Below are 22,044 nucleotides of genomic sequence, written 5' to 3'. Positions count from 1 at the left end.
TTTATTTGGTGATGGTAAAAGCCCTATGGAGTCGTAAAGTTACAGATTTATATTTGCATATTTGTGAACTAGAAAAAAATCAGCCTGGGTCATTTTTGGCTCAAGGACATTTAGGCATTATCAAATTAGGGAAAAGATTCTTCCAACTAGTCAAAGACAACTAGACTTCAACACTGGGATTTGAAGCTGACATTCCAACTGATTCCACCATACTACTATTCCATACTTTGACCCTTTAGATACTTACTAGTGAAGACAGACTAGTCAGCTAGGCCAAGAGAGGTTTCATACCACTTGGTACCATCAAAATCTCACCATGACTTCTAAAAAGTTCTATGTGCTATTACTTATCCTTCACTAACTAAATTTTTGCATCTTTCTACTAAGAGATTTTAACATTGATGAATATTATAGAAGTTTTCAGCAACTATGTCAGAATAGTTGACCTGAGCCTGAGAAACTGTAGCCCACCACTCATCTTTCTTGAATGAAAAGTAATCATCAACATATTAGCACTTGCAAGCTTCCAGTGTGACTTTTCCTTCTCCTATATCATCAACAGCCAAACACACAAAGTCAGCAAGTTTTGTTTCGTTTTGTTTTTTTTGCATTGCACTAATTAGTGATGTTGAGGCCCTTTTACAATCTTGTAGTAATAAATCAACCAGCTCCCATAAAGGCAGAAACAGGGGCTTTGCTGATGAATTGTTCTAAGGACCCAGGCTCATGCACTATAGTTGACTCATGTAATCAATAGCAGAATGGGTCTTTTGGCTGAATTTAAAATAGAAGATAAAAAAGCTTTTTCAACCACAGTCTATTGTAGCATTGCTAAGAAAAATAATCCTTCTTAGGAAAACCCATAAGCAAGTCATGTGGAGACATAATATTATAGGATATTTATAAAAATATATGCCATCCTATAAACCTTATAGATCTAACTAAATAATACCTACAATATGAATTGTTCTTCAGATGCCTTTAAATTGTAATCAAATGAAATTATTTTTCCAAGCAATATTCAAATTAGATGAATTATAGAAAATTATTATTTTACCAAAGAAGATCTAAAAAGGCCCAATTTACTAATTTTATAAGTATCTTCAAGACATACTTCAAGACATACTTCAAGGCATACTTAAAAGTTATATTAATGGTAAGTGGGCATTAAAAACTAAGAAACTGAACTAAACTACTTTAAGAAAACTATAAAAAGATGGGCAGGCCGGGTGGCTCAGCGGTTTATCGCGCCACCTTCAGCCCAGGGCCTGATCCTGGAGACCCAGGATTGAGTCCCAGTGCTTCTCCCTCTGTCTCTGTCTCTGCCTCTTTTTCTCTCTCTGTGTCTCTCATGAATAAATAAATAAAATCTTAAAAAAAAAAAAAAGAAAACTTTTATAAAAAGCAAAAAAAAACAAACAAACCAGTAAATATTCAGTGGCTCTTTGCATTCCTCAAGTGCTTGATTTCAAACCTAGGCCTTGTGTTGTTGTTGTTGCTCCTGACATAGCCAGAATCAGCCTCCTGGTCTCAAAATAGATATGGAATCAAGAGGCTTTCTCCAAGACCACTTGGCATTAAATGTATTGCTATACTGAAAAGTGAAATGCTTCTGTTAATCTTCACATTAGAGGCAGGAACTATCACTGCCAAATAATAATTTAAGTAATTTATTATAAGAATGCTCATAGGAAAAGGCATAATATATTCAATATTTAAACTTTGAACAGGTATAACTAGTACATATTTCTAGAAAACAGTCCTGTTTAGATGGGGGAAAAAGCAATTTTTAAAGTTGAATCTCCTGGAATCACTTTAAGCCTCAAGATTTGATGAGTACTTCCTCAAAATCTATAGGCTTTCTTTGCATATTTAGAAGAGACTTGATAAAATGTTTATTAGAGGATTGTGTGTGTGTGTGTGTGTGTGTGTGTGCCTGTGTTTAATATCCTCTTAGCTCATTAGGAAGGAAAGAAAGTAGGGAGGAGGAAGGTGGGGAGGGAGGGAAGGAAAGAAAAAGGGGCAGGAAGGAAATAAAGGAAGGAAATGTAGGGTGTATACTTCACTAAATTAAATTAAGCAAACAGGAAAGGAGATTAAGAGAGAATGCACATGATTAAAATAATAAAAGGATGGGAATAGTTTCTGCCTTTGCAGAGACCCGGATTGCATAAACACGAGGATTTATTATATTTACCAAGTAGGAACATTTATAAAACCAAATGAAGGAAATGAGTCTGTGAGAACAGAGGGAATATAAGGAGGGATATAGGAGCAGACAATCTTAAATCACGATAATGTTTCTGAGGCCGACCATTCTGCTATTGATGGGGCCTTGGAGACAGTATCCATATTTTGTCAGGGCAGCTAGCCAGACTTCACAATTTTCAGGAAAAGTGAAGAACGATTTCTCACGTACCTTGGGAAATTAATGTGAAGCAAAGCCCAAAATAGTTAATATGGCAACAGACCACATTTCCCAGATACCAGCAGGGACACTGTGGTTCACTAATCTATCACAAAATAGGGGTTTTTCATGAAGATAATTACTCAACTCAGTGACTAGTCTTTATTATGAGATTCAGACCTTTAAAGTTTTGGTTTAATGATAGTAAAATACTTTGGTTTTGGGAAGAGCCATGGATTGTATTCTGGAGTTTGTTCTTCTTTGAGGAGACCAAAAACAGGCTTCTCCATATTATTTTTAAATTTTATGGATCCCTAAACCCCCAAGTTCTGGAGCTACTGGTACAGAACACCAAAGCATATTCTCACAGTTTAGGGGTGCAGTAACTCAGATGCCTAGAGAGATAGTATAAAAGCTCTGAGTTTAGTGGGCTAAACCAATAAATTCAAAAGACTGTTACAAGTAACTGGCAGCCCCATCTTTCAAACTAATATCTGTGCTTTAAGCTGGGGGAGAGACAGGCATGGGAATGGATAGAAAAAGGAAATTCTACCACTAGGAGGACTGGGAATCTCCACTTTTTAAGGTCACCACTTAGGATTCAGTGAAAAGCTGAAATTCTTTCACTCGTTATGTTTAGTATTGTAATGATAATTTAAAAATTGGGGGATTTAGAATTCTAAGAATATAATGCTGAAGTTATTACTCTATAAATTATTAGTACTAACCTTTGAAATTAAATGTGCCCCTTTGTTCCTTTTCCTCTTCAAGGAAACAAGAATAGCTTCCCATTTGTTTGCTATCAGTGATGATAAACCTAAAGAGAATTTATTAATATAGGCTTAGTTCTCAAAACACTTCTTGATAAAATTGAAAAAGACTCAGCATGTAATCAAAATTCTAAAACAGAAACAATTCTGTAAATATGCAAATTAGAATATTAGCATAACTTTCAAGAGACAGTAAAGAAAAGAATGCCCAGTCATCAAAAATGTTTCCAAGTTAATGAATTTCATCTAGCTGTGCAGGTTAAAATTTTATGTACTCACATGTACTGGGTATACAGGATGCTTCCTGTTGCATTGGTGTGAATATTCTCAAGTTGTTTATTACCTTTTTTCCAAGTCACATTTACTGAATTCACATTTCCAGATGTTATGAATTGGCATGTGAGTTCTATATTAGAAGGTCGTTCTAAAGTGATATTTTTTTCCACTGGCACACTGGAACGTACTATTAGCCACAGAAGAAAACAAAACAAAAGATGTTTTAAAAGTTACATTTAGGGGAGATTCAATATATAGAAAGGACTTTTAAGTCATCAATAATAATGTTCAATCAACAGTTTCTGAATGTAACATTCCTTTGAAGAATTATTCCTCTGTCAACATAGATCTTGTTCCCTTTATTATTCTCTTTCAGAGTCACAGCTGAAGAAAAGGTTTGTTACATTACCAGAATAGCAAAAGCCTAAGGCTATAATCTTAATCTCCTTAAAATTTCCAGCTGACAAGGATATAGGGGAAAGAGCAAAGTATAAAGGAGTGTCATACGCTCTGACAGTATAGAAACACTCCAACTATAAAAACAAACAAAACCTAAGAGAGAGAATGGAGTAACTGTTTTGAGTCCCTTAAGGAATCATGTTATTCGTAGTTATTACAAGAACATTTTGTGTAAAATGTGGATTTGTGTGATACGCTAATTCTATCATTCCTAGTCTCCTTAGTCCTTAAAAACATGTAGGGATTGGATACAGATACAGATGAATGGCAGAGTTCAAACACTTACCCTGTTGTTCTGAATTTTCGCTGAATTTGAAATGCCAGTACAAAGCCATGAGGCCATGTATCAACTATATATAGATACCTATATCCCACTTATGCAGATACATAAGACTCAACCTGTTTGTGTTTTTTGTTTTTTTGTTTTGTTTTGTTTTGTTTGTTTTTTGCTTTTTTTTTTTTTTTTTTTTTTTTTTAGCAGAGGTAAATAAAAGAAAAATATCAGGCAAGTGCACTCCTCTTCTTATACTAAATGTGCCACTGGTAACCAGATAATAGAGGAGGAAAACTTTCTTTTTATACAATTCCGGCCAATAAGTGAAGAAATTAGAAATCTGACACAAGGATGTTGCAACCCCTAGTGAATCATAGATCTAGGCATTTTACATGAACTGCTGCAAACCCTTTCAGACACAGAACTGTATGTCTCCTGAGTAGGAACACCCCACTACCTGGGAAATAGTTTTTTGTCAAAAAAAAAAAAAAAAAAGGTAAAGGGGGAAGGGGTCCTGAAACTAATAAGTCTCTAGATCCAAGTAACATTTTACTGGAAATACAGAGGATGGAAAAACATATTAAACTGCACCCCATGAAAGTGATCAACAAAATCTAGAGTGTGAGAGAACTCTGTAAGATGAATGATCTGGGTTTTTTCAACAGTTAAACTAGAAAAAGGAAAGAAACCTAAAAATGAAAGATACTTTAAAAGATACCTTTAAAAAACGAAATAAAACTAAGTTATAATATTTAGGGGTGTACACCTGTGTGATAAAACAATATTTTTTAAGATTTTATTTATTCATGAAAGACACAGAGAGAGAGGCAGGCTCCCCACAGGGAGCCTGATGCGGGACTCGATCCCAGGACCCCAGGATCACGATCTGAGCCGAAGGCAGACGCTCAACCACTGAGCCACCCAGATGCCCTGATAAAACAATTTTAAAAAGCAAGGATATGACTCTATAAAAAGCAGGACAGTGGTGGTTACTCTTAAGGGGAAATAAGGGGTTGTGTCTGGGAGAGGGCACTGTATTATATAAACACATTTCTCAATCTCATGCTCAATAGTATAGTATCAGTAAAAGCAGAATGCTGAACCAAAATATAGAAAGAAATAAACAGAAACTAAATAGCGTAACATCACTTTTAATTACATTTAAAACTTTACAAAAATGCTTCCTTAAGCAATGACCAGGTGCAAAGTTTGCAAACAGTGAAGTACAGCTAGTGTGAAGTGCTTTGTGAGCACATACCTAAAATAACTACTCCTGTAATTACAAAAGTGCTGAGTTGAATTATATGCGCAAAAAGAAAGGTAAAAAACAACAATAACAACAACAAAAAAATAAGAAACACACAAAAGACCTGGGTATAGACAGATCTCAACAAGATTCAATTATACAGAGAAAAAATTGAGTGGTTCAAAATGAAGGAATTTATGTATCTTGGTACATTTGCTGAGCATTTACTGCATACCAGAAATTATACTAGGTTCTAATAATAAGGGAAAATGCTTTAAAGTTCATTATATTTGGTCCTAAGCTTCCGTTCTCTGTAAATTTTCCTCCTTCACCTCTAGCTCTGGGGTATCCTTAAAACCTAGCCTTGTCTTTCTGTCAAACAAATTTATTTCATTAGTCAATTTCATGAAGGAGTTCTCCATACATCTCTGTCTTCACCCCAATATAGCAAATTCTGGTATCTTACCACATTACAGAAAGCGCTTTATCATAGGTTTAAAATGGCCTTAACTGTTTAACCTGATGATGACCTCTTTCCAGAGCTCATGTTTTATTTGATATCCCCAAAACATCAGACATTGCCAGAGACTACATACCCCTTAATATTCCCTCTACCTTGCTTCTATTTCAGGATCTTAACATTTTTGCCAGTCACATCAACTCTTCCAACTACCCATAAACATTTGTATCCCTTGAGACTTTGCTCTCTGGCCTCTACTTTTCAATTTAACACTCCCAAGTTGGATTCAACTATTATTTCTAATATCCTTTTTTTGGCAAAAACTCTTGGCCCCATTCCAGACTTCCTTCTTGACCCCCAGGTCCACAGCTCTGGGCACTTACTAAGCATCTAAGCCTAGATATCTCATGGGTACCTCAAACTCAACATATCCAAGGGAGACGGATTAGCCTTCTTGTCCCCTGACTCAAGACATTGAATCGCATGTGGTGGAACTCAGTTGATTCTACCTCTGAAATATCAATCAAATTTGCCCAGTTTTCTCCAGCCATTTTTACTATAGGCCTTTGAGGTGGTTCAGGACATACTACCCTCAAAATGTGGCACCTTGGGATACTGAATAGTTAAGCTGAAGGAGTATGAGAAAACAGCAAAGCAGGTCACTCTGACCTTCGGCCTGCCCTTCTCCACTGAAATAGGTCATAAAACCCTGAGATAGTCCCTTCCTATACCTGGAAGAAAGGAGTATCTTCATCTCTGAAGACAAGGGGATGCAGAGAAGAATCCTAACAAGCTTTGCTACACTTCTCCCAACCTATTATCTATCCCAACCTATCTCATACTCTGACCCATCATATTGTCCTATGACTGTCTATTCTTCCTCAAACCTAGCATAAAAATACTCAGGTTTAACTACTTCTTTGGATCTTCATTTCCTTATGAAGGATCCTGTGTCACATAAAATTTATATCAAATAAATTTATATGCTACTCTCCTGATATTCTGTCTTTATCAGTTAAATTTTCAGACTCAGTTCCCCTATAACTTTTTTTCCTCTCAATAACCTTATTTTTAATCAAGACCAGACAAATGACCTCCTATCTTCTCTTGGGTACATTTTCTCTTCCTCCACATACTTTCTATAACAACATCAAAATTGTCCTTCTAAAGCAAAACTCAAATTATATAATTGCCCTGATTTCATTTGCAAAAAAGTATCTTTTTTTTTAATTGTGGTATAAAAATACTTAACAGGAGATCTACCATCCTAACCAATTTTAATTGTACCATAAGTGTAGTCATCAATAACGACAATGTTATACAGTAAATCTCTAAAACATAACTGTCTTGCATAACTGAAACTTAGTACCTTTGACTAATACCTCCCCAGTTCTGTCTCAACCAGCACCTGGCAACCACCATTCTATTGTTTGCTTCTAGGAGTTTAAATATTTCAGATGATTTATATCACAATAGCCAAAATGTGGAAATAATCCTAATGATGAATGCCCCGAAAAAAGTGATATATACATACAATGGAACATCACCCACTTAAAAGGGATGGAAATTTGCAACATGTAACAACATGCATGAACCTGAAGGACACCAATTACAAGCGAAATATGCCAGCCAAGGGGGACAAATGCTGAATGACTGCACCCATATGGAGGGGTCTGCATTTCCAGTCTCTGTTCATAGCAGTTATGGTCTTTGTTGGTACTGCATCAATCCTTAGAAAAGCTAACTAATTTGGTTTATCCCTTTACTGGAGTAAGAAAGGATATCTTAACTTAAAGCGAAGGAAGGGGCCACAGGAGGTCAAAATAAGATGTGTGGGAGATAGACCATCTATCAAAGTCTACAGAAAATTCTTTCATGTCCTGCAAACTCTGCTCAGTTGTTGCTTCAAGGACAAAGTCTTTGGAGATTTCTTGAGTCTTCTCCCTAGGTCAGAATTGAGTGCCACTCATTACTGCTGGCTTCTGCCCAGCCTGAGTTTATGCTGGCAAAGCCACCCTGCTCAGATTGAGACCCAGGTCTTGCTGTAGGCCATGGAGTTGCCAGAGGTGGTGGAGGCCAGAACACCCAGAGAAGGCTATTTTGACCCCTGCATTATTTCTTTGGCACCCTGTGGGGCTGAAAACAGATCATCTTTCTTGCTGGAGAACTGGCAAGAAGGCACAGCAGCATTCTCACTCCTAGCAGGAAGTATTACAGAGATATTTACATTCCAGAAGGTGACTCTGGGGCACCACTCTCTTTTCAGTGATGCAGCTCACTGGAGCCTCCTAACATATGGGGAAGTTAGAATATGAATTATCATCCCCATTTCATAAGAGAGCAGTTCTGTATCAAGTTCCTTGCCTAAGGTTACTCGCAAGGCAACACAAAATATCTTTACGTTGGACACCTCAGTTTCCTCATTTGTAAAATGGCACAATATATATTCATGAGACTAAAGAAAGCATTAAATGAGCTATCATAAGGAGAATTTTAGTGATATATTAACTGCTGGATAATTTCCTACTTAATATTGACCTCATTGGGGAATTTAACAAAAGCTATCATGTACTGCCTGAAGTTCTGTATTGCTCATATCATTTAATCTTTGTAGCAGTTCTATGAGATAAGTACCATTTTTATCATTCCTACTTTATAGAGGAGGAAGCTGAGGCAAAGAAAGATTATCTTTCCTTAGATCATATATCAGGATGATTATGAATACAAATTTGGGTGTGGCTGAGTCCAGATTCCCATAACCAACTATGTGTACCAACTGTCAAAACTATGAAATTCTCATGACAATGGAATTAAATTCCTCATCACTTTCAAACTATTGAACTGAAATTTTTTTTTAATATTTATTTATTTATTTATTTACTTATTTGAGAGAGAGCAAGCATATGCACAAGCAGTAGCAGGGGCAGAGGGAGAGGGACAGGCAACTCCAGACTGAACTTGGATCCCGCTGTAGGGCTTGATTTCACAATCCTGAGATCATGACCTAAGCCAAAATCAAGAGTTGGATGCCTAACTGACTGAGCCACTCCAGTGCCCCTGAACTGAGATTTTGAATGAAAAAAAATACTAATAGAAAATGAAATAAATTTATAATGCAGCAATATGGCAATGTGATGATAGACAAATTGTATGATCGACATATTTTAAACATTCCCACTTTCAACTAAATGCTTCTATTAAAACTGCACTGTAGCCTCCCTGTAAGTCAGGCAAGGCTCCAAGCTGTGATTGTTACCTCCCTGTTTCTTGCAGTACTTCACAGATGCTTCTGCAGCTTGCTTTCTTATCTGAAAATCAAAAATATGTAAAAAGCTTCACTTCTAACTTTAAAATATTTTGTAATTAGCCAACAAACTAATATTATGTCCGCTGAACTCAATGGACAATGTTTCAACTTCCCCAAAACCATTGCATTTCTTCCCTAAAACAACAGCACTTCTGCTATTTTAGAGTATTGCAAAAACATCCATGACATCGACATTTCTAAGACTATACTTATTTGATCATTTTCTGAACTATATTTTTAAAAGACTGTACTTAAATTCATATAATAATTTGCATCTGTCTTTTATTTTCATAATGCTCTCTTATTTTTATAATTAAAAATTTTAAAGTATATGGACATTTAAGCAATTTGAAATCTTCAAAGAAATTATAACAGTTAGACCTTAATGGGCCCATTTAGGAATCATATCACTTGAAATAAAAGTCTACTTTGTTCCTTAAAAAAAAGGAAAAAAGTAGAAAAAGCAAACTAAAATTTCTTGCATAGAACAGTGTTTCCAAGCATGCTTTAAAAGTAGAAACTTTTATTAATAAGAGTTAAGTGCACATAAAAAACTAACAAAATGGAAAAAAAAAAAAACTAACAAAATGGGACAATTCTGAGGCAGAGAGAGGAAATATGGAGCTCTCCTTTACTTTACCATAGAAGTCAATGCGGTCCCATGTTACATCCTAAAATATAGATGGAACATCTAGAATCCTCATTGAAATAGTAGGATGGCCACTCTAACATGAGGCCAACACCACTTTATAAATATGAAGCAATCAATCCTATTTTTAACATGTTGTTATTCCATTTATGTGATGCTTATCATATGGAGTTTAATGAGTTTATAAAATAAGTCCTCTGAATAAGAATAAAATACAGTATCGTAAACTTCATATTCAAAATTTGTACAAGAACAAAAGAATATTGCTCCTTGATTCTTAACATCTTCACCTCCTCCCAAATTAAATTTCATTCATGATCATTATTTTTTTTTCACTGAATCTATCAAGTTATTTACATGACATCTGATCAGTGCGGTACTGATGTGATAGCGTCTAAAATCCTGTGGTTCCTGAATTCTGTAGTTGAGAACAGAAAATCACCAATGTGCACAAGAAACACAAAAAGATGTAAGCCTAACAAAAATGTGTATGGGTGTACGTATATCTGAATACATAAATACTCATACACACACAATCTCCCAAGTCCTCCCTTTGGAATTCCTCAAGACCAAAGAACTATGTGGCTGGTGTGGTATAAGCACAGCTTATTCTAAAACTTTTAGGAATTTTATGCAGATAGCATCAAAAGAAAGGGAAATACTAGAAAATGTGAATGATTTACACAAATGAAGTTGGGTATACCAACCATAATTCAAAGCTTCAGCAATATTATGGAAAATGTTCTAAAATTAGCCAAGATGCTGGCTGAGTTTTATTAAATAAAGTTCCTGCTGGTCACAGTTTTCCTCCATTTCCATCAGTACCAGGTACAGTGGTTATTTCTCTACTTTCTAAACTTATTTAAAATTATTTCAAAGAAAAATTTAAAAGGGACATGGTTCCATTTGAATTCTAGAAAGGCACATTTCTTCTTCATTCAACAATGCAGTATTTAATTTGAGGGTATAGCACTGAGTGAAATTCCATCAATTAAATATATTTTTCTACAACATAAGGAATAGGACAATATTACAACTGTTCATATCAGAGAGAAAATACAATTAATAGTTAAACTGTATTGGTAATCAAATAGGTTACTATTACTTCCAAATAATTAACATGAAGTTAATCCAACACTGTGGTAATGGACTATTATATTTTTGGATAACCAGAATCTGAACACCCTTCCCCTCTGTGTAAATTTTAATGAGGAGCAAAGCCTCCTCAGTCACTATGTAAGCCAAAAATACAGATATTGCTTCTAACTCTCTGAGGGTAAGGGCAATGCACCTGACTAATCATATCCTACCACCCAGGACTTTAAAGTTAGGGGGAATGACTTAAGGACCTATGCAGAATTGAGAAATTAATCACAACAGTAATGGCAAATGTCTAGCAATAATAAGCATCATTTCTTCATTTATCCATTCATTCAACACTTATTTACTGAACACCTGCTACATGACTTTCATTCACCTATCCATTCACAGTTGTACTAAAAATCTACTATGTGCTTTTATTCTGAACATTGACATCAAGAGTACAGTTCCAGCAACAATGTCTTAACCAGACTATGTGAGGGTTTCTTGCTGTCTTTCCCTCTTAGGTCTTTGACATATTCTAGAATTTGGTTTCCATCCTAATCATAAAACCAGGGAAATCGAAAACATAAAGGAAAAGCTTCTTGACATTGGTCTGGGCAATGATCTCATGGGTATGAGCCCAAAAGCATAGGGAACCCAGGCAAAAATAAACATGTAGAATTAATCAAACTAAAAAGTTTCTGCATAATAAACAATCAACACAGTTAAGAGACAACTTATAGAATGGAAGAAAATATCTACCAACCATAATCTGCTAAGGGGCTAATATCCAAAATATATTAGGAACACAACCAACTCAAAAGCAAGAAAACAAATAAGTCAATTTAAAAATGGGCAAAGGACCTGAATAAATATTTCGCATAAGGAGAGATACAAATGATCAACAGATATATGAGAAAAGGGAACTCCTATACACTGATGATGGGATTGGAAATTGTTATAGCCATTATGGAAAACGATAAGGAGATTCTTCAAGAAACTGAAAATAGAACTGCCATATGATCCAGCAATTCCATTTCTGGGTATATACGTAAAGAAAATGAAATTAGGATCCCATAGAGATATTTGCACTGCCATGCTCATTGTAGCATTGTTCACGAGAACTAAGATGTGGAAACAACCAAGTGCCCAGAGAGAGAAGGATGGGTAAAGAAGATTGACTATGAGAAAGAAGGCAACTCGGGGCACCTGCGTGGCTCAGTGGTTGAGCGTCTGCCTTCAGCTCAGGCTGTGATCCCTGGGTCCCCGGATCAAGTTCCACATCAGGCTCCCTGCAGGAAGCCTGTTTCTGCCTCTGCCTATGTCTCTCATGAATAAATAAATAAAATCTTAAAAAAAAAAAAAAGAAAGAAACTCAGCCTTTAACCTGGAGGACATTACGCTAAGTGAAATAAGCCAGATTTCAGGTACACTCATCCTACAAAAACACAATGACTTTGTGAGATGATATGTTAATTAGTTGACTGTAGCAACTTTTCACTATATATGTATATCAAACTATCATGTACATCTTAAATCCATATAATTTTTATTTTTAATATGTTTTAAAAAGGAAAAAAATAACTGTTTTAGACATACTAAGTCAAATGAGACCTAAATTACAGGTGATAATACAATATCATAAAATCTACTCCAAATTATTCTATCAATTTAGTGAAAAGTCAGTCAAAATCCAAGAAGTATTTGTTATGGAACTCAAGTCCAAAAAAAAAAAAAAACCCTATATGAAAGTGTGAAAATGTAGGACATTGGAAAACCTATTTTTTAAAAGATTAAAAATGTTTTTTAAGATTTTATTTATTTATTCATGAGAGACACGGAGAGAGAGAGGCACAGACACAGCTAGAGGGAGAAGGAGGCTCCATGCAGGGAGCCTGATGTGGGACTCGATCTGGGGTCTCCAGAATCACACCCTGAGCTGAAGGTGGCACTAAACTGCTGAGCCACCCGGGCTGCCCTAAAGATTTTTAAAATTAATTTATTCATGAGAGACACAGAGAGAGATAGAAGCAGAGGCAGAGGCAGAGACAGAAGCAGGCTCCATGCAGGAGCCCGATATGGGATTCAATCCCGGGACTCCAGGATCATGCCCTGGGCTGAAGGCAGGTGCTCAACTGCTGAACCACCCAGGCATCCCAAGGAAAACCTAATTTTAAAAAAAGAACAAAGATATAAAGATGTGTCATAAAGTTTCAAAAAAATTAATGTGTTAATGATACTAGAAAATACAAAGGAATTAATGAAATAGAATTTTCTGAATTGCAAGTTGGAAAATAATAGTAGTCAGGTTAATAGTTATCACAAATTTGTTTTTTTAATGGATTGGAAGAGAAGAGGAACTATAAGTGTAACACACCTATTAGGTAGGGGTGTTGCTTAATGGACATTCTGTTTAGAGAGAGTGTGTGTGTGTGTGTGTGTGTGTGCATGTGCCCCCAGGTATGTGCATGGATGGTATGTCAGGTTACAATGTAAATTTATTTCTTACTTTGCCCAACTCTATAAAATGTTTGAAAATCACTGAAACAGTAAAGGAACAGAATAGCACATACGAATTTGGAATATGATGAGAATTATTCAGTACAGGGTATTGAGACTTTGGCTATCTATATAAAAATAATAATTTAATAAAGTTAGTGCCCTATCACACACAGTACATAAAACTATTTCAAAAGGATTAAAAACTGAAGGGTAAAAATACTCCTATGAAAATACTTCTGGGGCACCTGAGTGGCTCAGTCAGTTAAGCATCTGCCTTTGGCTCAAGTCATGATCCCAGGGTCCTGGGATTGAGACCCACATTGGGCTCCCTGCTCAGTGGGGAGCCTGCTTCTCCCTCTCCTCTGCCTGCCTCTCCCCCATTTGTGCTCTCTCCCTCTGTCAAATAAATAAAATCTTAAAAAAAAAACTTCTATAAAAATGATAGGAGAAAACAAAAACAATGAAGCTTCTTTACAATAAAAACACCATGTAAATGTTTAAAGACAACTGGGAGATAATATTTGCAATTTCAATAAAAAGTACAAATTAGTATCTAAAATATATAGCTGTCTCACATCAAATAAAAAATATATAAACCCAATAGGAAAACGGGATACAGGATATTAACAGACAAACACACATACACATACACATATATATGTCCAACTCCAAAATGCAAACTAAAACAACAGTTATAGAGTTTTTAGTGCTCATGCTGACAAAGACAAAAGAGTTTAATAATATCAAGTGGTGCTGGTCAAGAACTATGGAGGATTATAGACAAATAAGGCAGTGAGAAAAAGGTAAACTGTTACTTTGGAGGGCAATTTGCAAGTATGTATTAAAATTAAAATATACATAATTCCTAATTCAGCAATTCTACTGTATGGTATTTATCCTAGAGGACTACACCATCACACCCAGAGAGAGGTATGTAGAAAGAGCTGTTCTTTATTGAATGGCTTACAATAGAAAAAAACAAACTAGGACCCATCAAGAGGAAAATGTCTAAGAATGCTGGTATGTCTATACTGTGCATACAAGTAAGAGAAACAAGGTATGTCCATGTAATATGGCTAGTTCTCAAGAATTAACACTGATTGGCACAAAAATATTCAGAACAATACATATGAATTTAAACCACTAATATTAAGGAATACAAAACAGTGTTACACAGCACTCTAGAGTTTCTATGAATACATACATGCATAAACACACACACACACACACACACACACACATTGAGTAGAGTTTCACAAGAGTTCAGTTGAGACAGAAATAGGAGTGGTCAAAAAGAGCTTTGGCTTCCTCTGACAAGTTGAGTTTTTTATCCCCAGAAATTCTGTCCGGCTATTTTTCAAACATGCTTTATCTCTTTTTTTAATAGCATAATATTTTTTCTCATGTTTTAGTATTATAACTCTATCTACTTTTTCTATAATCTTAAATTCTGGACAATCTAATCCTACTGTTCCTTAGTTGACTCTCAGTCTTGGGGGATACTTCATTGTATTTTATATTTCTGTCTTGTGAGCGAGTCCTCAGTACAGACTCCATAGCCAGAGTAGGCAATGTGTCCTCCATAAATGTTTTTTGTTTGCTTTCCTGCTAATTAACACTTGCCAGACTCATGTTTGTGTTATCTCTCAGCTTACAGGCTTCTGTATAATGCAGGTAGTAATGTAAATTTGCAATCTAAGTGTCATTGAGGACAGGCCTTTGACTTTGAGTACTCAGGGGAGTCCGTTTTTGATTCAGAACAAGGTTAAAACCCAGAAACCAATTTATCATTGCCTGGTGCTGATCCACTGTTGTTACCCACCCCTTCCCACCTCCCAGGTCAAACCTTTTTCGCTGTGTATATAGCCTTCTGGGGGTTATCAGTTCCAGCTTTCTGGAAAGATCACCTTTCTGGGGATTTTCAGTTCCATTTCCCCTCCTTGGTTAGATTCAAGGCCTTATTCTTACATCTGTGGCTTTCAGAACTCAAAGGCCCTATCGACAAACACAAGGAAAACTAATATAACTTTAATTCACAGGCTTGATGCCTGGTCACCAGTTTTGGTCAGCAGAAATTGTCTTTATTTGTTGTGTACTTAGCTAAGTATTTAAAAGAATGTTTGCAATATTTTAAATTTTCTAGGTGTGGTAGGGGAATTTTCAGATTCTCTAATTTACTATATTACTGAAAATAAATTGTTAATATTTTTAAACATCAACTCACTTTTACTTATGAATTAAAAATGCTAAATACATATCAGAGAAACAGAAATAATACTTCTCTGTATGTGCCTTATTGAGGATGTAGCTTTTGACTTATTCTCAAAGACTGGGAAGATTTTGAATGTACACAGCAGACAAGGGAAGGGATAGGATTATAACTGACCAGGTTCCCCTATCCCACTTATGCTAGGAAGTCCCATGCCTGCTACTTAGCACCCTCATCTAACTTTATGGTGAGATTCTTTGTTCAATGTTTACAACCAGTGATTTTTTTTTTTTTTTTGAGAGAGAGAGTACGCATGCATGAATGAGGGAGCAGAGGGAGAAGGAGAGAATCTTAAGCAGGCTTCACGCCCAGCATGGAGCCTGACTCAGGACCCCGAGATCATGACATGAGCCAAAATCAAAAGTCGGACACTCAACTGACTGAACCACTCAGGTGCCCCAACAACCACATGATTATTAAATCATTTGTTTTCTCATGTTGAGAGGATGAGGAACTGCTACACAGCTATTCTTTCTGTATAGAGCAGTGGTTCTCAACTGGGTATATTTTTGCCTCCCCAAATGACATGTGAGTGGCAATATGTGGAGAGGTGCTCCATTGTCACAAGTTGGGAAGAGCTACTCAAATCTAACCAAGGATGCTACTAACCATCCTCCAGTGTCCCCGAATAGTCCTACTGCACCCAGAACAAAGAATTATCCAGCTCAAAAGAACACTATTTCTGCTATCGAGAAACCAAGGTGAAAAAAGTTGTTTGCAGCTACTGCCATTTATATCACTATGGAGGATCTCGCTTTCATTTCTTTCTCTTACTCACTATGAATGTTAGCATTCACTTTTTTTCCCCACTCTGTGCTTCACCAGTTTTCTCATGAGGTATGATGATGATGCCAGTCTGCCTCTGAGAAACATCAACACATTTGAGCCTCCTTGGAGTCATTCTAGGGTCTTGTCTGCTACAAAGTGTCTGAGCAGCCAAATATAAGGAACTCACTATTCTTTTTCTTTTAAAACTAAAAAGTCCAGTTATTTTCTCCCTTCCCAAACCACTAACCCTTTTTCTCAATCTCATGGACCAGGTACCTGGCCCCGGAGTCTGAGAGGTCTTAACACTGACCTTTTGCCTGGCTGGCTCTAGGCAGCATGTCCACCTTTCCTGACCTTAACTAGTCCCCCTAAATTTCACTCCATACCTTTATCTGAATATCTTTTCTTTCGGTGACTGCTTTGTTTAACTCCATGTCTCACTAGAACCTTCCCATGCCAGCTGCTCACATTTCAACAAGGTAAATAAAATTTGTCACTGGGGAGAGCCTACCTCAACATTACGAGGATGGTCAAGAAAACTGCCTGCTGATGTTTTGATTTTAACCTCTTTGGTTAAACCATAACACACTGTATGAGACACCAGAAAACATAACATGCAGAAGGAAAGAATGAAAAATAAAAGTTACAATAAAGAAATGCTTTAATTGCTGTAACACAAACAATTTCAAATTCTGACAGTGGGAAACTTAGTTCAATGATTAAAAAAAAAAAAAAAAAAGACCATTATCAAAAGATAAGTTTTAAAAGCCAGTGATATCAGTAAGGGAAAAAAAAAAACCCTTTTATTCTTAGTGAACTATGCTTTCACTAATATATTTTTTATCTCCGCAAATGCGATTTTTAAAACAAACACATTTAACAATAAGGAAGACAATTAAAATAGTTTTGTTTTCACTGTTACTGAAACTTTTTACATGATTTCAAAATTAATGTAAAAGATACATTTTCAAGGAAAGATAAAGATCTTTCCTTTAAAAGAGATATAATTGTTTTAATAATGCTGTTGAAAGAAATGACTAAGCATTAAGAAAGACAGCATATATAATGATTAAGAGCATGCCCCCTGGTGCCAGACTGCCTGGATTCAAAACCAAACTCCTACCTATCACCTGGGACCTTGGTCAGTTCACTTACTTTCTTTGAACCTCCTTTTCCTCATCTGCAAATTGCAAATAGTAATAGTAACCACTGCACAGGGTTGTTATGAGCACTAAATTAAGTTATATTTAGAAATATATACACATCCTGTGTATATATTTCTAAAGTCAATCCCATTTGTTTGTAAGTAAATAATTAGCAACACTTTAAAAACATAAAATAACTAAACAACCAGGCTTCCGTGAATCAAAGGTCATGTTTCCAATTCTCCCTCTGTTTCCCCAGTCTCTAGCTTCTCTGGTAAGTAAGCTGCTAAGAGGTGGGCCAATGTCATCATGCTGGTCTAAAATGTGCAAGTAATTTATTATATTTGAATCTCTCTACAAGAAACATTTTATCTCCAATTTCTTAAAGGGCCTGAGGGAAAGAGAAAATGGTAAAGACAACGTAGAAATGTAGGTGCAATTCAAAGTAAACAATAATATGACAATATGAAAACATTCCATTCATAAAGTAGGTTAAAAATCCTAGTGATAGCAGTAAGAAGAAAGCCTATGGTTCCTCATAATGATAGATGTATCTAAAAAAATAAAAAAAATAAAAAAAAAAGGATAGATGTATCTTCAGATTGGACTTCCATATTTCAATAAAGGCAGTTCTTAAGACAAACTTTTTGATGAAAAGGCAACCAGAACAACAACCTACATGAAAATGCAACCATTCACAGCTCAGAAATCCAGTCTTTCAAAATTAATGTCAAATCTTTTCTTTTGTCAAATAAAAAGAAATCCAGATTTATATAACGAGATTTTATTCAAAAACTCTATTGGAATAAGGAAGATGCTCCAAAATTCAGATCTGTCTGATAGCATCTCAAAATCAAACAGAACATGCTTTCCTTTTATAGAGAGGGGTTGGCAGGCTAGCAGGAACTTTTGAGAGGAAATGGGACAAATGAGTGGTGGGGAGCAGGAAGCATGATCAGGCCATGATGAGGCATTAGTGGTTGCTCATACTTGGGATAAATGAGAGTGCAGGGGCCTGGGAGGATGAAAAGCCTGACTAATGTTTGATCAAGCTAAGGCAGACAACTGTGAATACTTGGTCTCTTCATAACAGCAAGAATACTGGTTTTAGTAGTAGTACTACAATAAAAGAGTAGTTAGGATTTAAACCCTCCAAACAGGTTAAGTAAGTAAATAACTAGCCTGATACCAAGCAAAAAAGTCACTTCTTTGTCTCTTCCTGGACACTTAACCCGTTTCCCCCCAGGGTCGTTACTAGGTAAGTAAGGGGTGTGCTGCTGCAAACATCTACCTGGATAGTCAAAGGATTTGCAAACTTATGTTCTCATATGGATGTCTCTTAAAGAAATTTAATCTGACAGAGGAAATTGATAACTAGAACATGCAAAAAGCAAATAAATAAATACCGTAAGGGTGTTACAATTGGGGTTTGGGTTTTTTTTAAGATTTATTTATTTATTTATTTATTTATTTGACAGAGAAAAGCAGGTGAGCAGCAGGGAGGAGCAGAGAGAAAAGGAGAAGAAGACTCCCTGCTAAGCAGGGAGCCCGAAGCAGGGCTCAAAGCAGGGCTCAATCGCAGGACTCCGGGATCACTACCTGAGTCAAAAGCAGATGCTTAACCGAATGAGCCACCCAGGTGCCCATTAATTACTTTTTACAATCAAGAATAAACTCCAAGTGTTGGAATAGAGACTGAGAACAAACAGTTGTACAAAGTCATAAAAAAATGTTAAGTCTTCCAGTGGGTACACGAATTCCTCCTTCAAAGTAGAGAGATTTGAATGGATGCACCAGCAAGAAATGATGAAAACTGAAGAGGAGCTGCCAATCGAAATGAACCCTCCCATCTTCTTAGGCTCCCCCTTCTAAAGAGTCCTTCTCAGGCTTCCCACATCTGACCAGCCGACCCCTCCCTGCATGCAGAGCACACTGTCCTCATTGCTATAGACTCCCACATACTATGTTCTAATTATATGAGGTACTGGTGTGTTTCTCCCAGTACCCAGACCATGAGCAAGGATTAATATTTCATGAGGCAAAACACAATGGCTTAATTAAAAATCAAAACTTTTGGGGGCATTGTATTATCTGAAAGGTGAAACACATTTACCAGTCAGTGATATGTTAAGAGTCTCCAAGGAAGGGTTAAAATGTTTTGTCGTCGTTTCTTCTCGGATGGGTAAATTTGTAAAAGGTGACACTGTAAGAAAAAGAAAATGTTATCAAGATGAAAGGACTACAAGCTAGTTTGTAACAGCTAAAATGCCATATAGTATACTATTAATGAAAAATAATGTTTTCAGGAAGCTCCGATGAACTAGATCTCATATTTCACAGATATTTAGAAATACACTGGGCTAATAAATGTGATCACATTTCCAACTTTTTCTATGTTCTTTTTTTTTTTACTGAGAAAACCCTACTGATTTACATCAAATGGCTTAAAAAAAAAAAACATTGTCTTATCCTACCATTTGTAGTTTCTTTATAAAACATAAATGAAAACAGTGAAGAATTAAATAAGAATGTCAGAAAGAAGACAGACATTAGGAGACAGAAGGACGATGAATGAACAGACACAAAGAGACCATAATGAAGGACATAAAAAGAGGACAAAGAAGACAAAATGGATGCACAGTGAGTTTCTGCTGTTTGTTCTCCAGCTTCGGTGACAGACCAGGCAAACCTCCATCAAACTGACTTTTGGTTCTCCTTTGTCACTTCTCTCATCTTTTGAAAACTCTTATTTTTTTTTTAATTTTATGTATTTATTCACGAGAGACACACACAGAGAGAGAGAGGCAGAGACAGCGGCAGAGGGAGAAGCAGACTCCATGCAGGGAGCCCACTGCAGGACTTGATTCCAGGACTTTGGGATCACTGCCTGAGACAAAAGCAGATGCTTAACTGAATGAGCCACCCAGGTGCCCATTAATTACTTTTTACAATCAAGAATGAACTCCCAAGTGTTGGAATAGAAACTGAGAGCAAGCAGTTGTACAAAGTCATAAAAAAATGTTCAACAAAAAAAAAGGCAATGCAAACATAACTTTGGTATCCGATGGGTGATGGGGGAAGCATATCTTTCATTTATATGAGAAAGAGAGAAACAGTTCTTAGACTCAAGGACAGTTAAAGACTGGAAAAATAACTGGATAAATCATGTTATTGACTCAGATGAGTTTACAATATTTTATATTCTAATTATACCTTTAACACTGCTACTAAAAGAGACAACTATTTTACTCATGCTTTACTTATGTTTCCATAGCACTGTCATTGACTCATTTGATAGCATCTTTAATTTCCCTGCGTAAGGGTCTTCCAGTGGGTACACAAATTCTCCCTTCAATGCAGAGAGATTTGAATGGATGCACCAGCAAGAAATGATGAAAATTGAAGAGGAGCTGCCAGTCGAAATGAACCCTGCCATCTTCTTAGGCTCCCCCTTCTGAAGAGTCCTTCTCAGGCTTCCCACATCTGACCAGCCGACCCCTCCCTGCATGCAGAACACACTGTCCTCATTGCAGTAGACACCCACATACTACGTCCTAATTATATGAGGTACTGGTGTGTTTCTCCCAGTACCCAGACCATGAGCAAGGATTAATATTTCATGAGGCAAACACAATGGCTAATGAAAAATCAAAACTTTTGGGGGCATTGTATTATTTGAAAGGTGAAACACATTTACCAGTCAATGATATGTTAGGAGTCTCCAAGGAAGAGTTAAAATGTTTTGTCGTCGTTTCTTCTCGGATGGGTAAACTTGTAAAAGGTGACACTGTAAGAAAAAGAAAATGTTATCAAGATGAAAGGACTACAAGCTAGTTTGTAACAGCTAAAATGCCATATAGTATACTATTAATGAAAAATAATGTTTTCAGGAAGCTCCGATGAACTAGATCTTATACATTCACAGATATTTAGAAATATACTGGGCTAATATATGTGACCACATTTCCAACTTTTTCTATGTTCTTTTTTTTTTAACTGAGAAAACCCTACTGATTTATATCAAATGGCTTAAAAAAACATTTATTGTCTTATCCTACCATTTGTAGTTTCTTTATAAAACATAAATGAAGACAGTGAAGAATTAAATAAGAATGTCAGAAAGAAGACAGACATGAGGAGACAGAAGGAAGATGAATGAACAAAGAGAGACCACAATGAAGGACGTAAAAAGAGGACAGAAAAGACAAAATGGATACACAGTAAGTTTCTGCTGTTTATTCTCCAGCTTCAGTTACAGACCAGGCAACCCACCATTAAATTGACTTTTGGTTCTCCTCTGTCACTTCTCTCATCTTTTGAAAATTCTTATTTTTTTTAAGATTTTATTTATTTATTCATGAGAGACACAGAGAGAGAGAGAGGCAGACACTGGAGAGGGAGAAGCAGGCTCCACGCAGGGAGCCCACTG

At 36.2% G+C, this 22,044-nt stretch overlaps 1 protein-coding gene across 2 annotated transcripts in view; it reads right to left on the bottom strand.

Annotated features, from left to right (window-relative positions):
• EMB (embigin) overlaps positions 1-22,044 on the bottom strand; it is a 49,780-nt gene that overhangs the window by 13,278 nt on the left and 14,458 nt on the right. The window contains exons 3-6 of one of the 2 annotated variants that reach the window (XM_038535144.1): positions 21,313-21,402; positions 19,729-19,818; positions 3,457-3,640; positions 3,136-3,224 (exon numbers count right to left, since the gene is read on the bottom strand). In XM_038535144.1, the coding sequence (XP_038391072.1) occupies positions 3,136-3,224; positions 3,457-3,640; positions 19,729-19,818; positions 21,313-21,402 (453 nt within the window). The remainder of the gene's footprint in view (positions 1-3,135; positions 3,225-3,456; positions 3,641-19,728; positions 19,819-21,312; positions 21,403-22,044) is intronic. The other variant, XM_038535145.1, reaches the window with a different exon arrangement.

The sequence above is a fragment of the Canis lupus genome, chromosome 4 (assembly GCF_011100685.1).
Source record: "Canis lupus familiaris isolate Mischka breed German Shepherd chromosome 4, alternate assembly UU_Cfam_GSD_1.0, whole genome shotgun sequence".
NCBI lineage: Eukaryota > Metazoa > Chordata > Mammalia > Carnivora > Canidae > Canis > Canis lupus.
The sequence above is the reverse complement of the archived record's forward strand: the minus strand, read 5'-3'. Positions and strand labels throughout refer to the sequence as shown.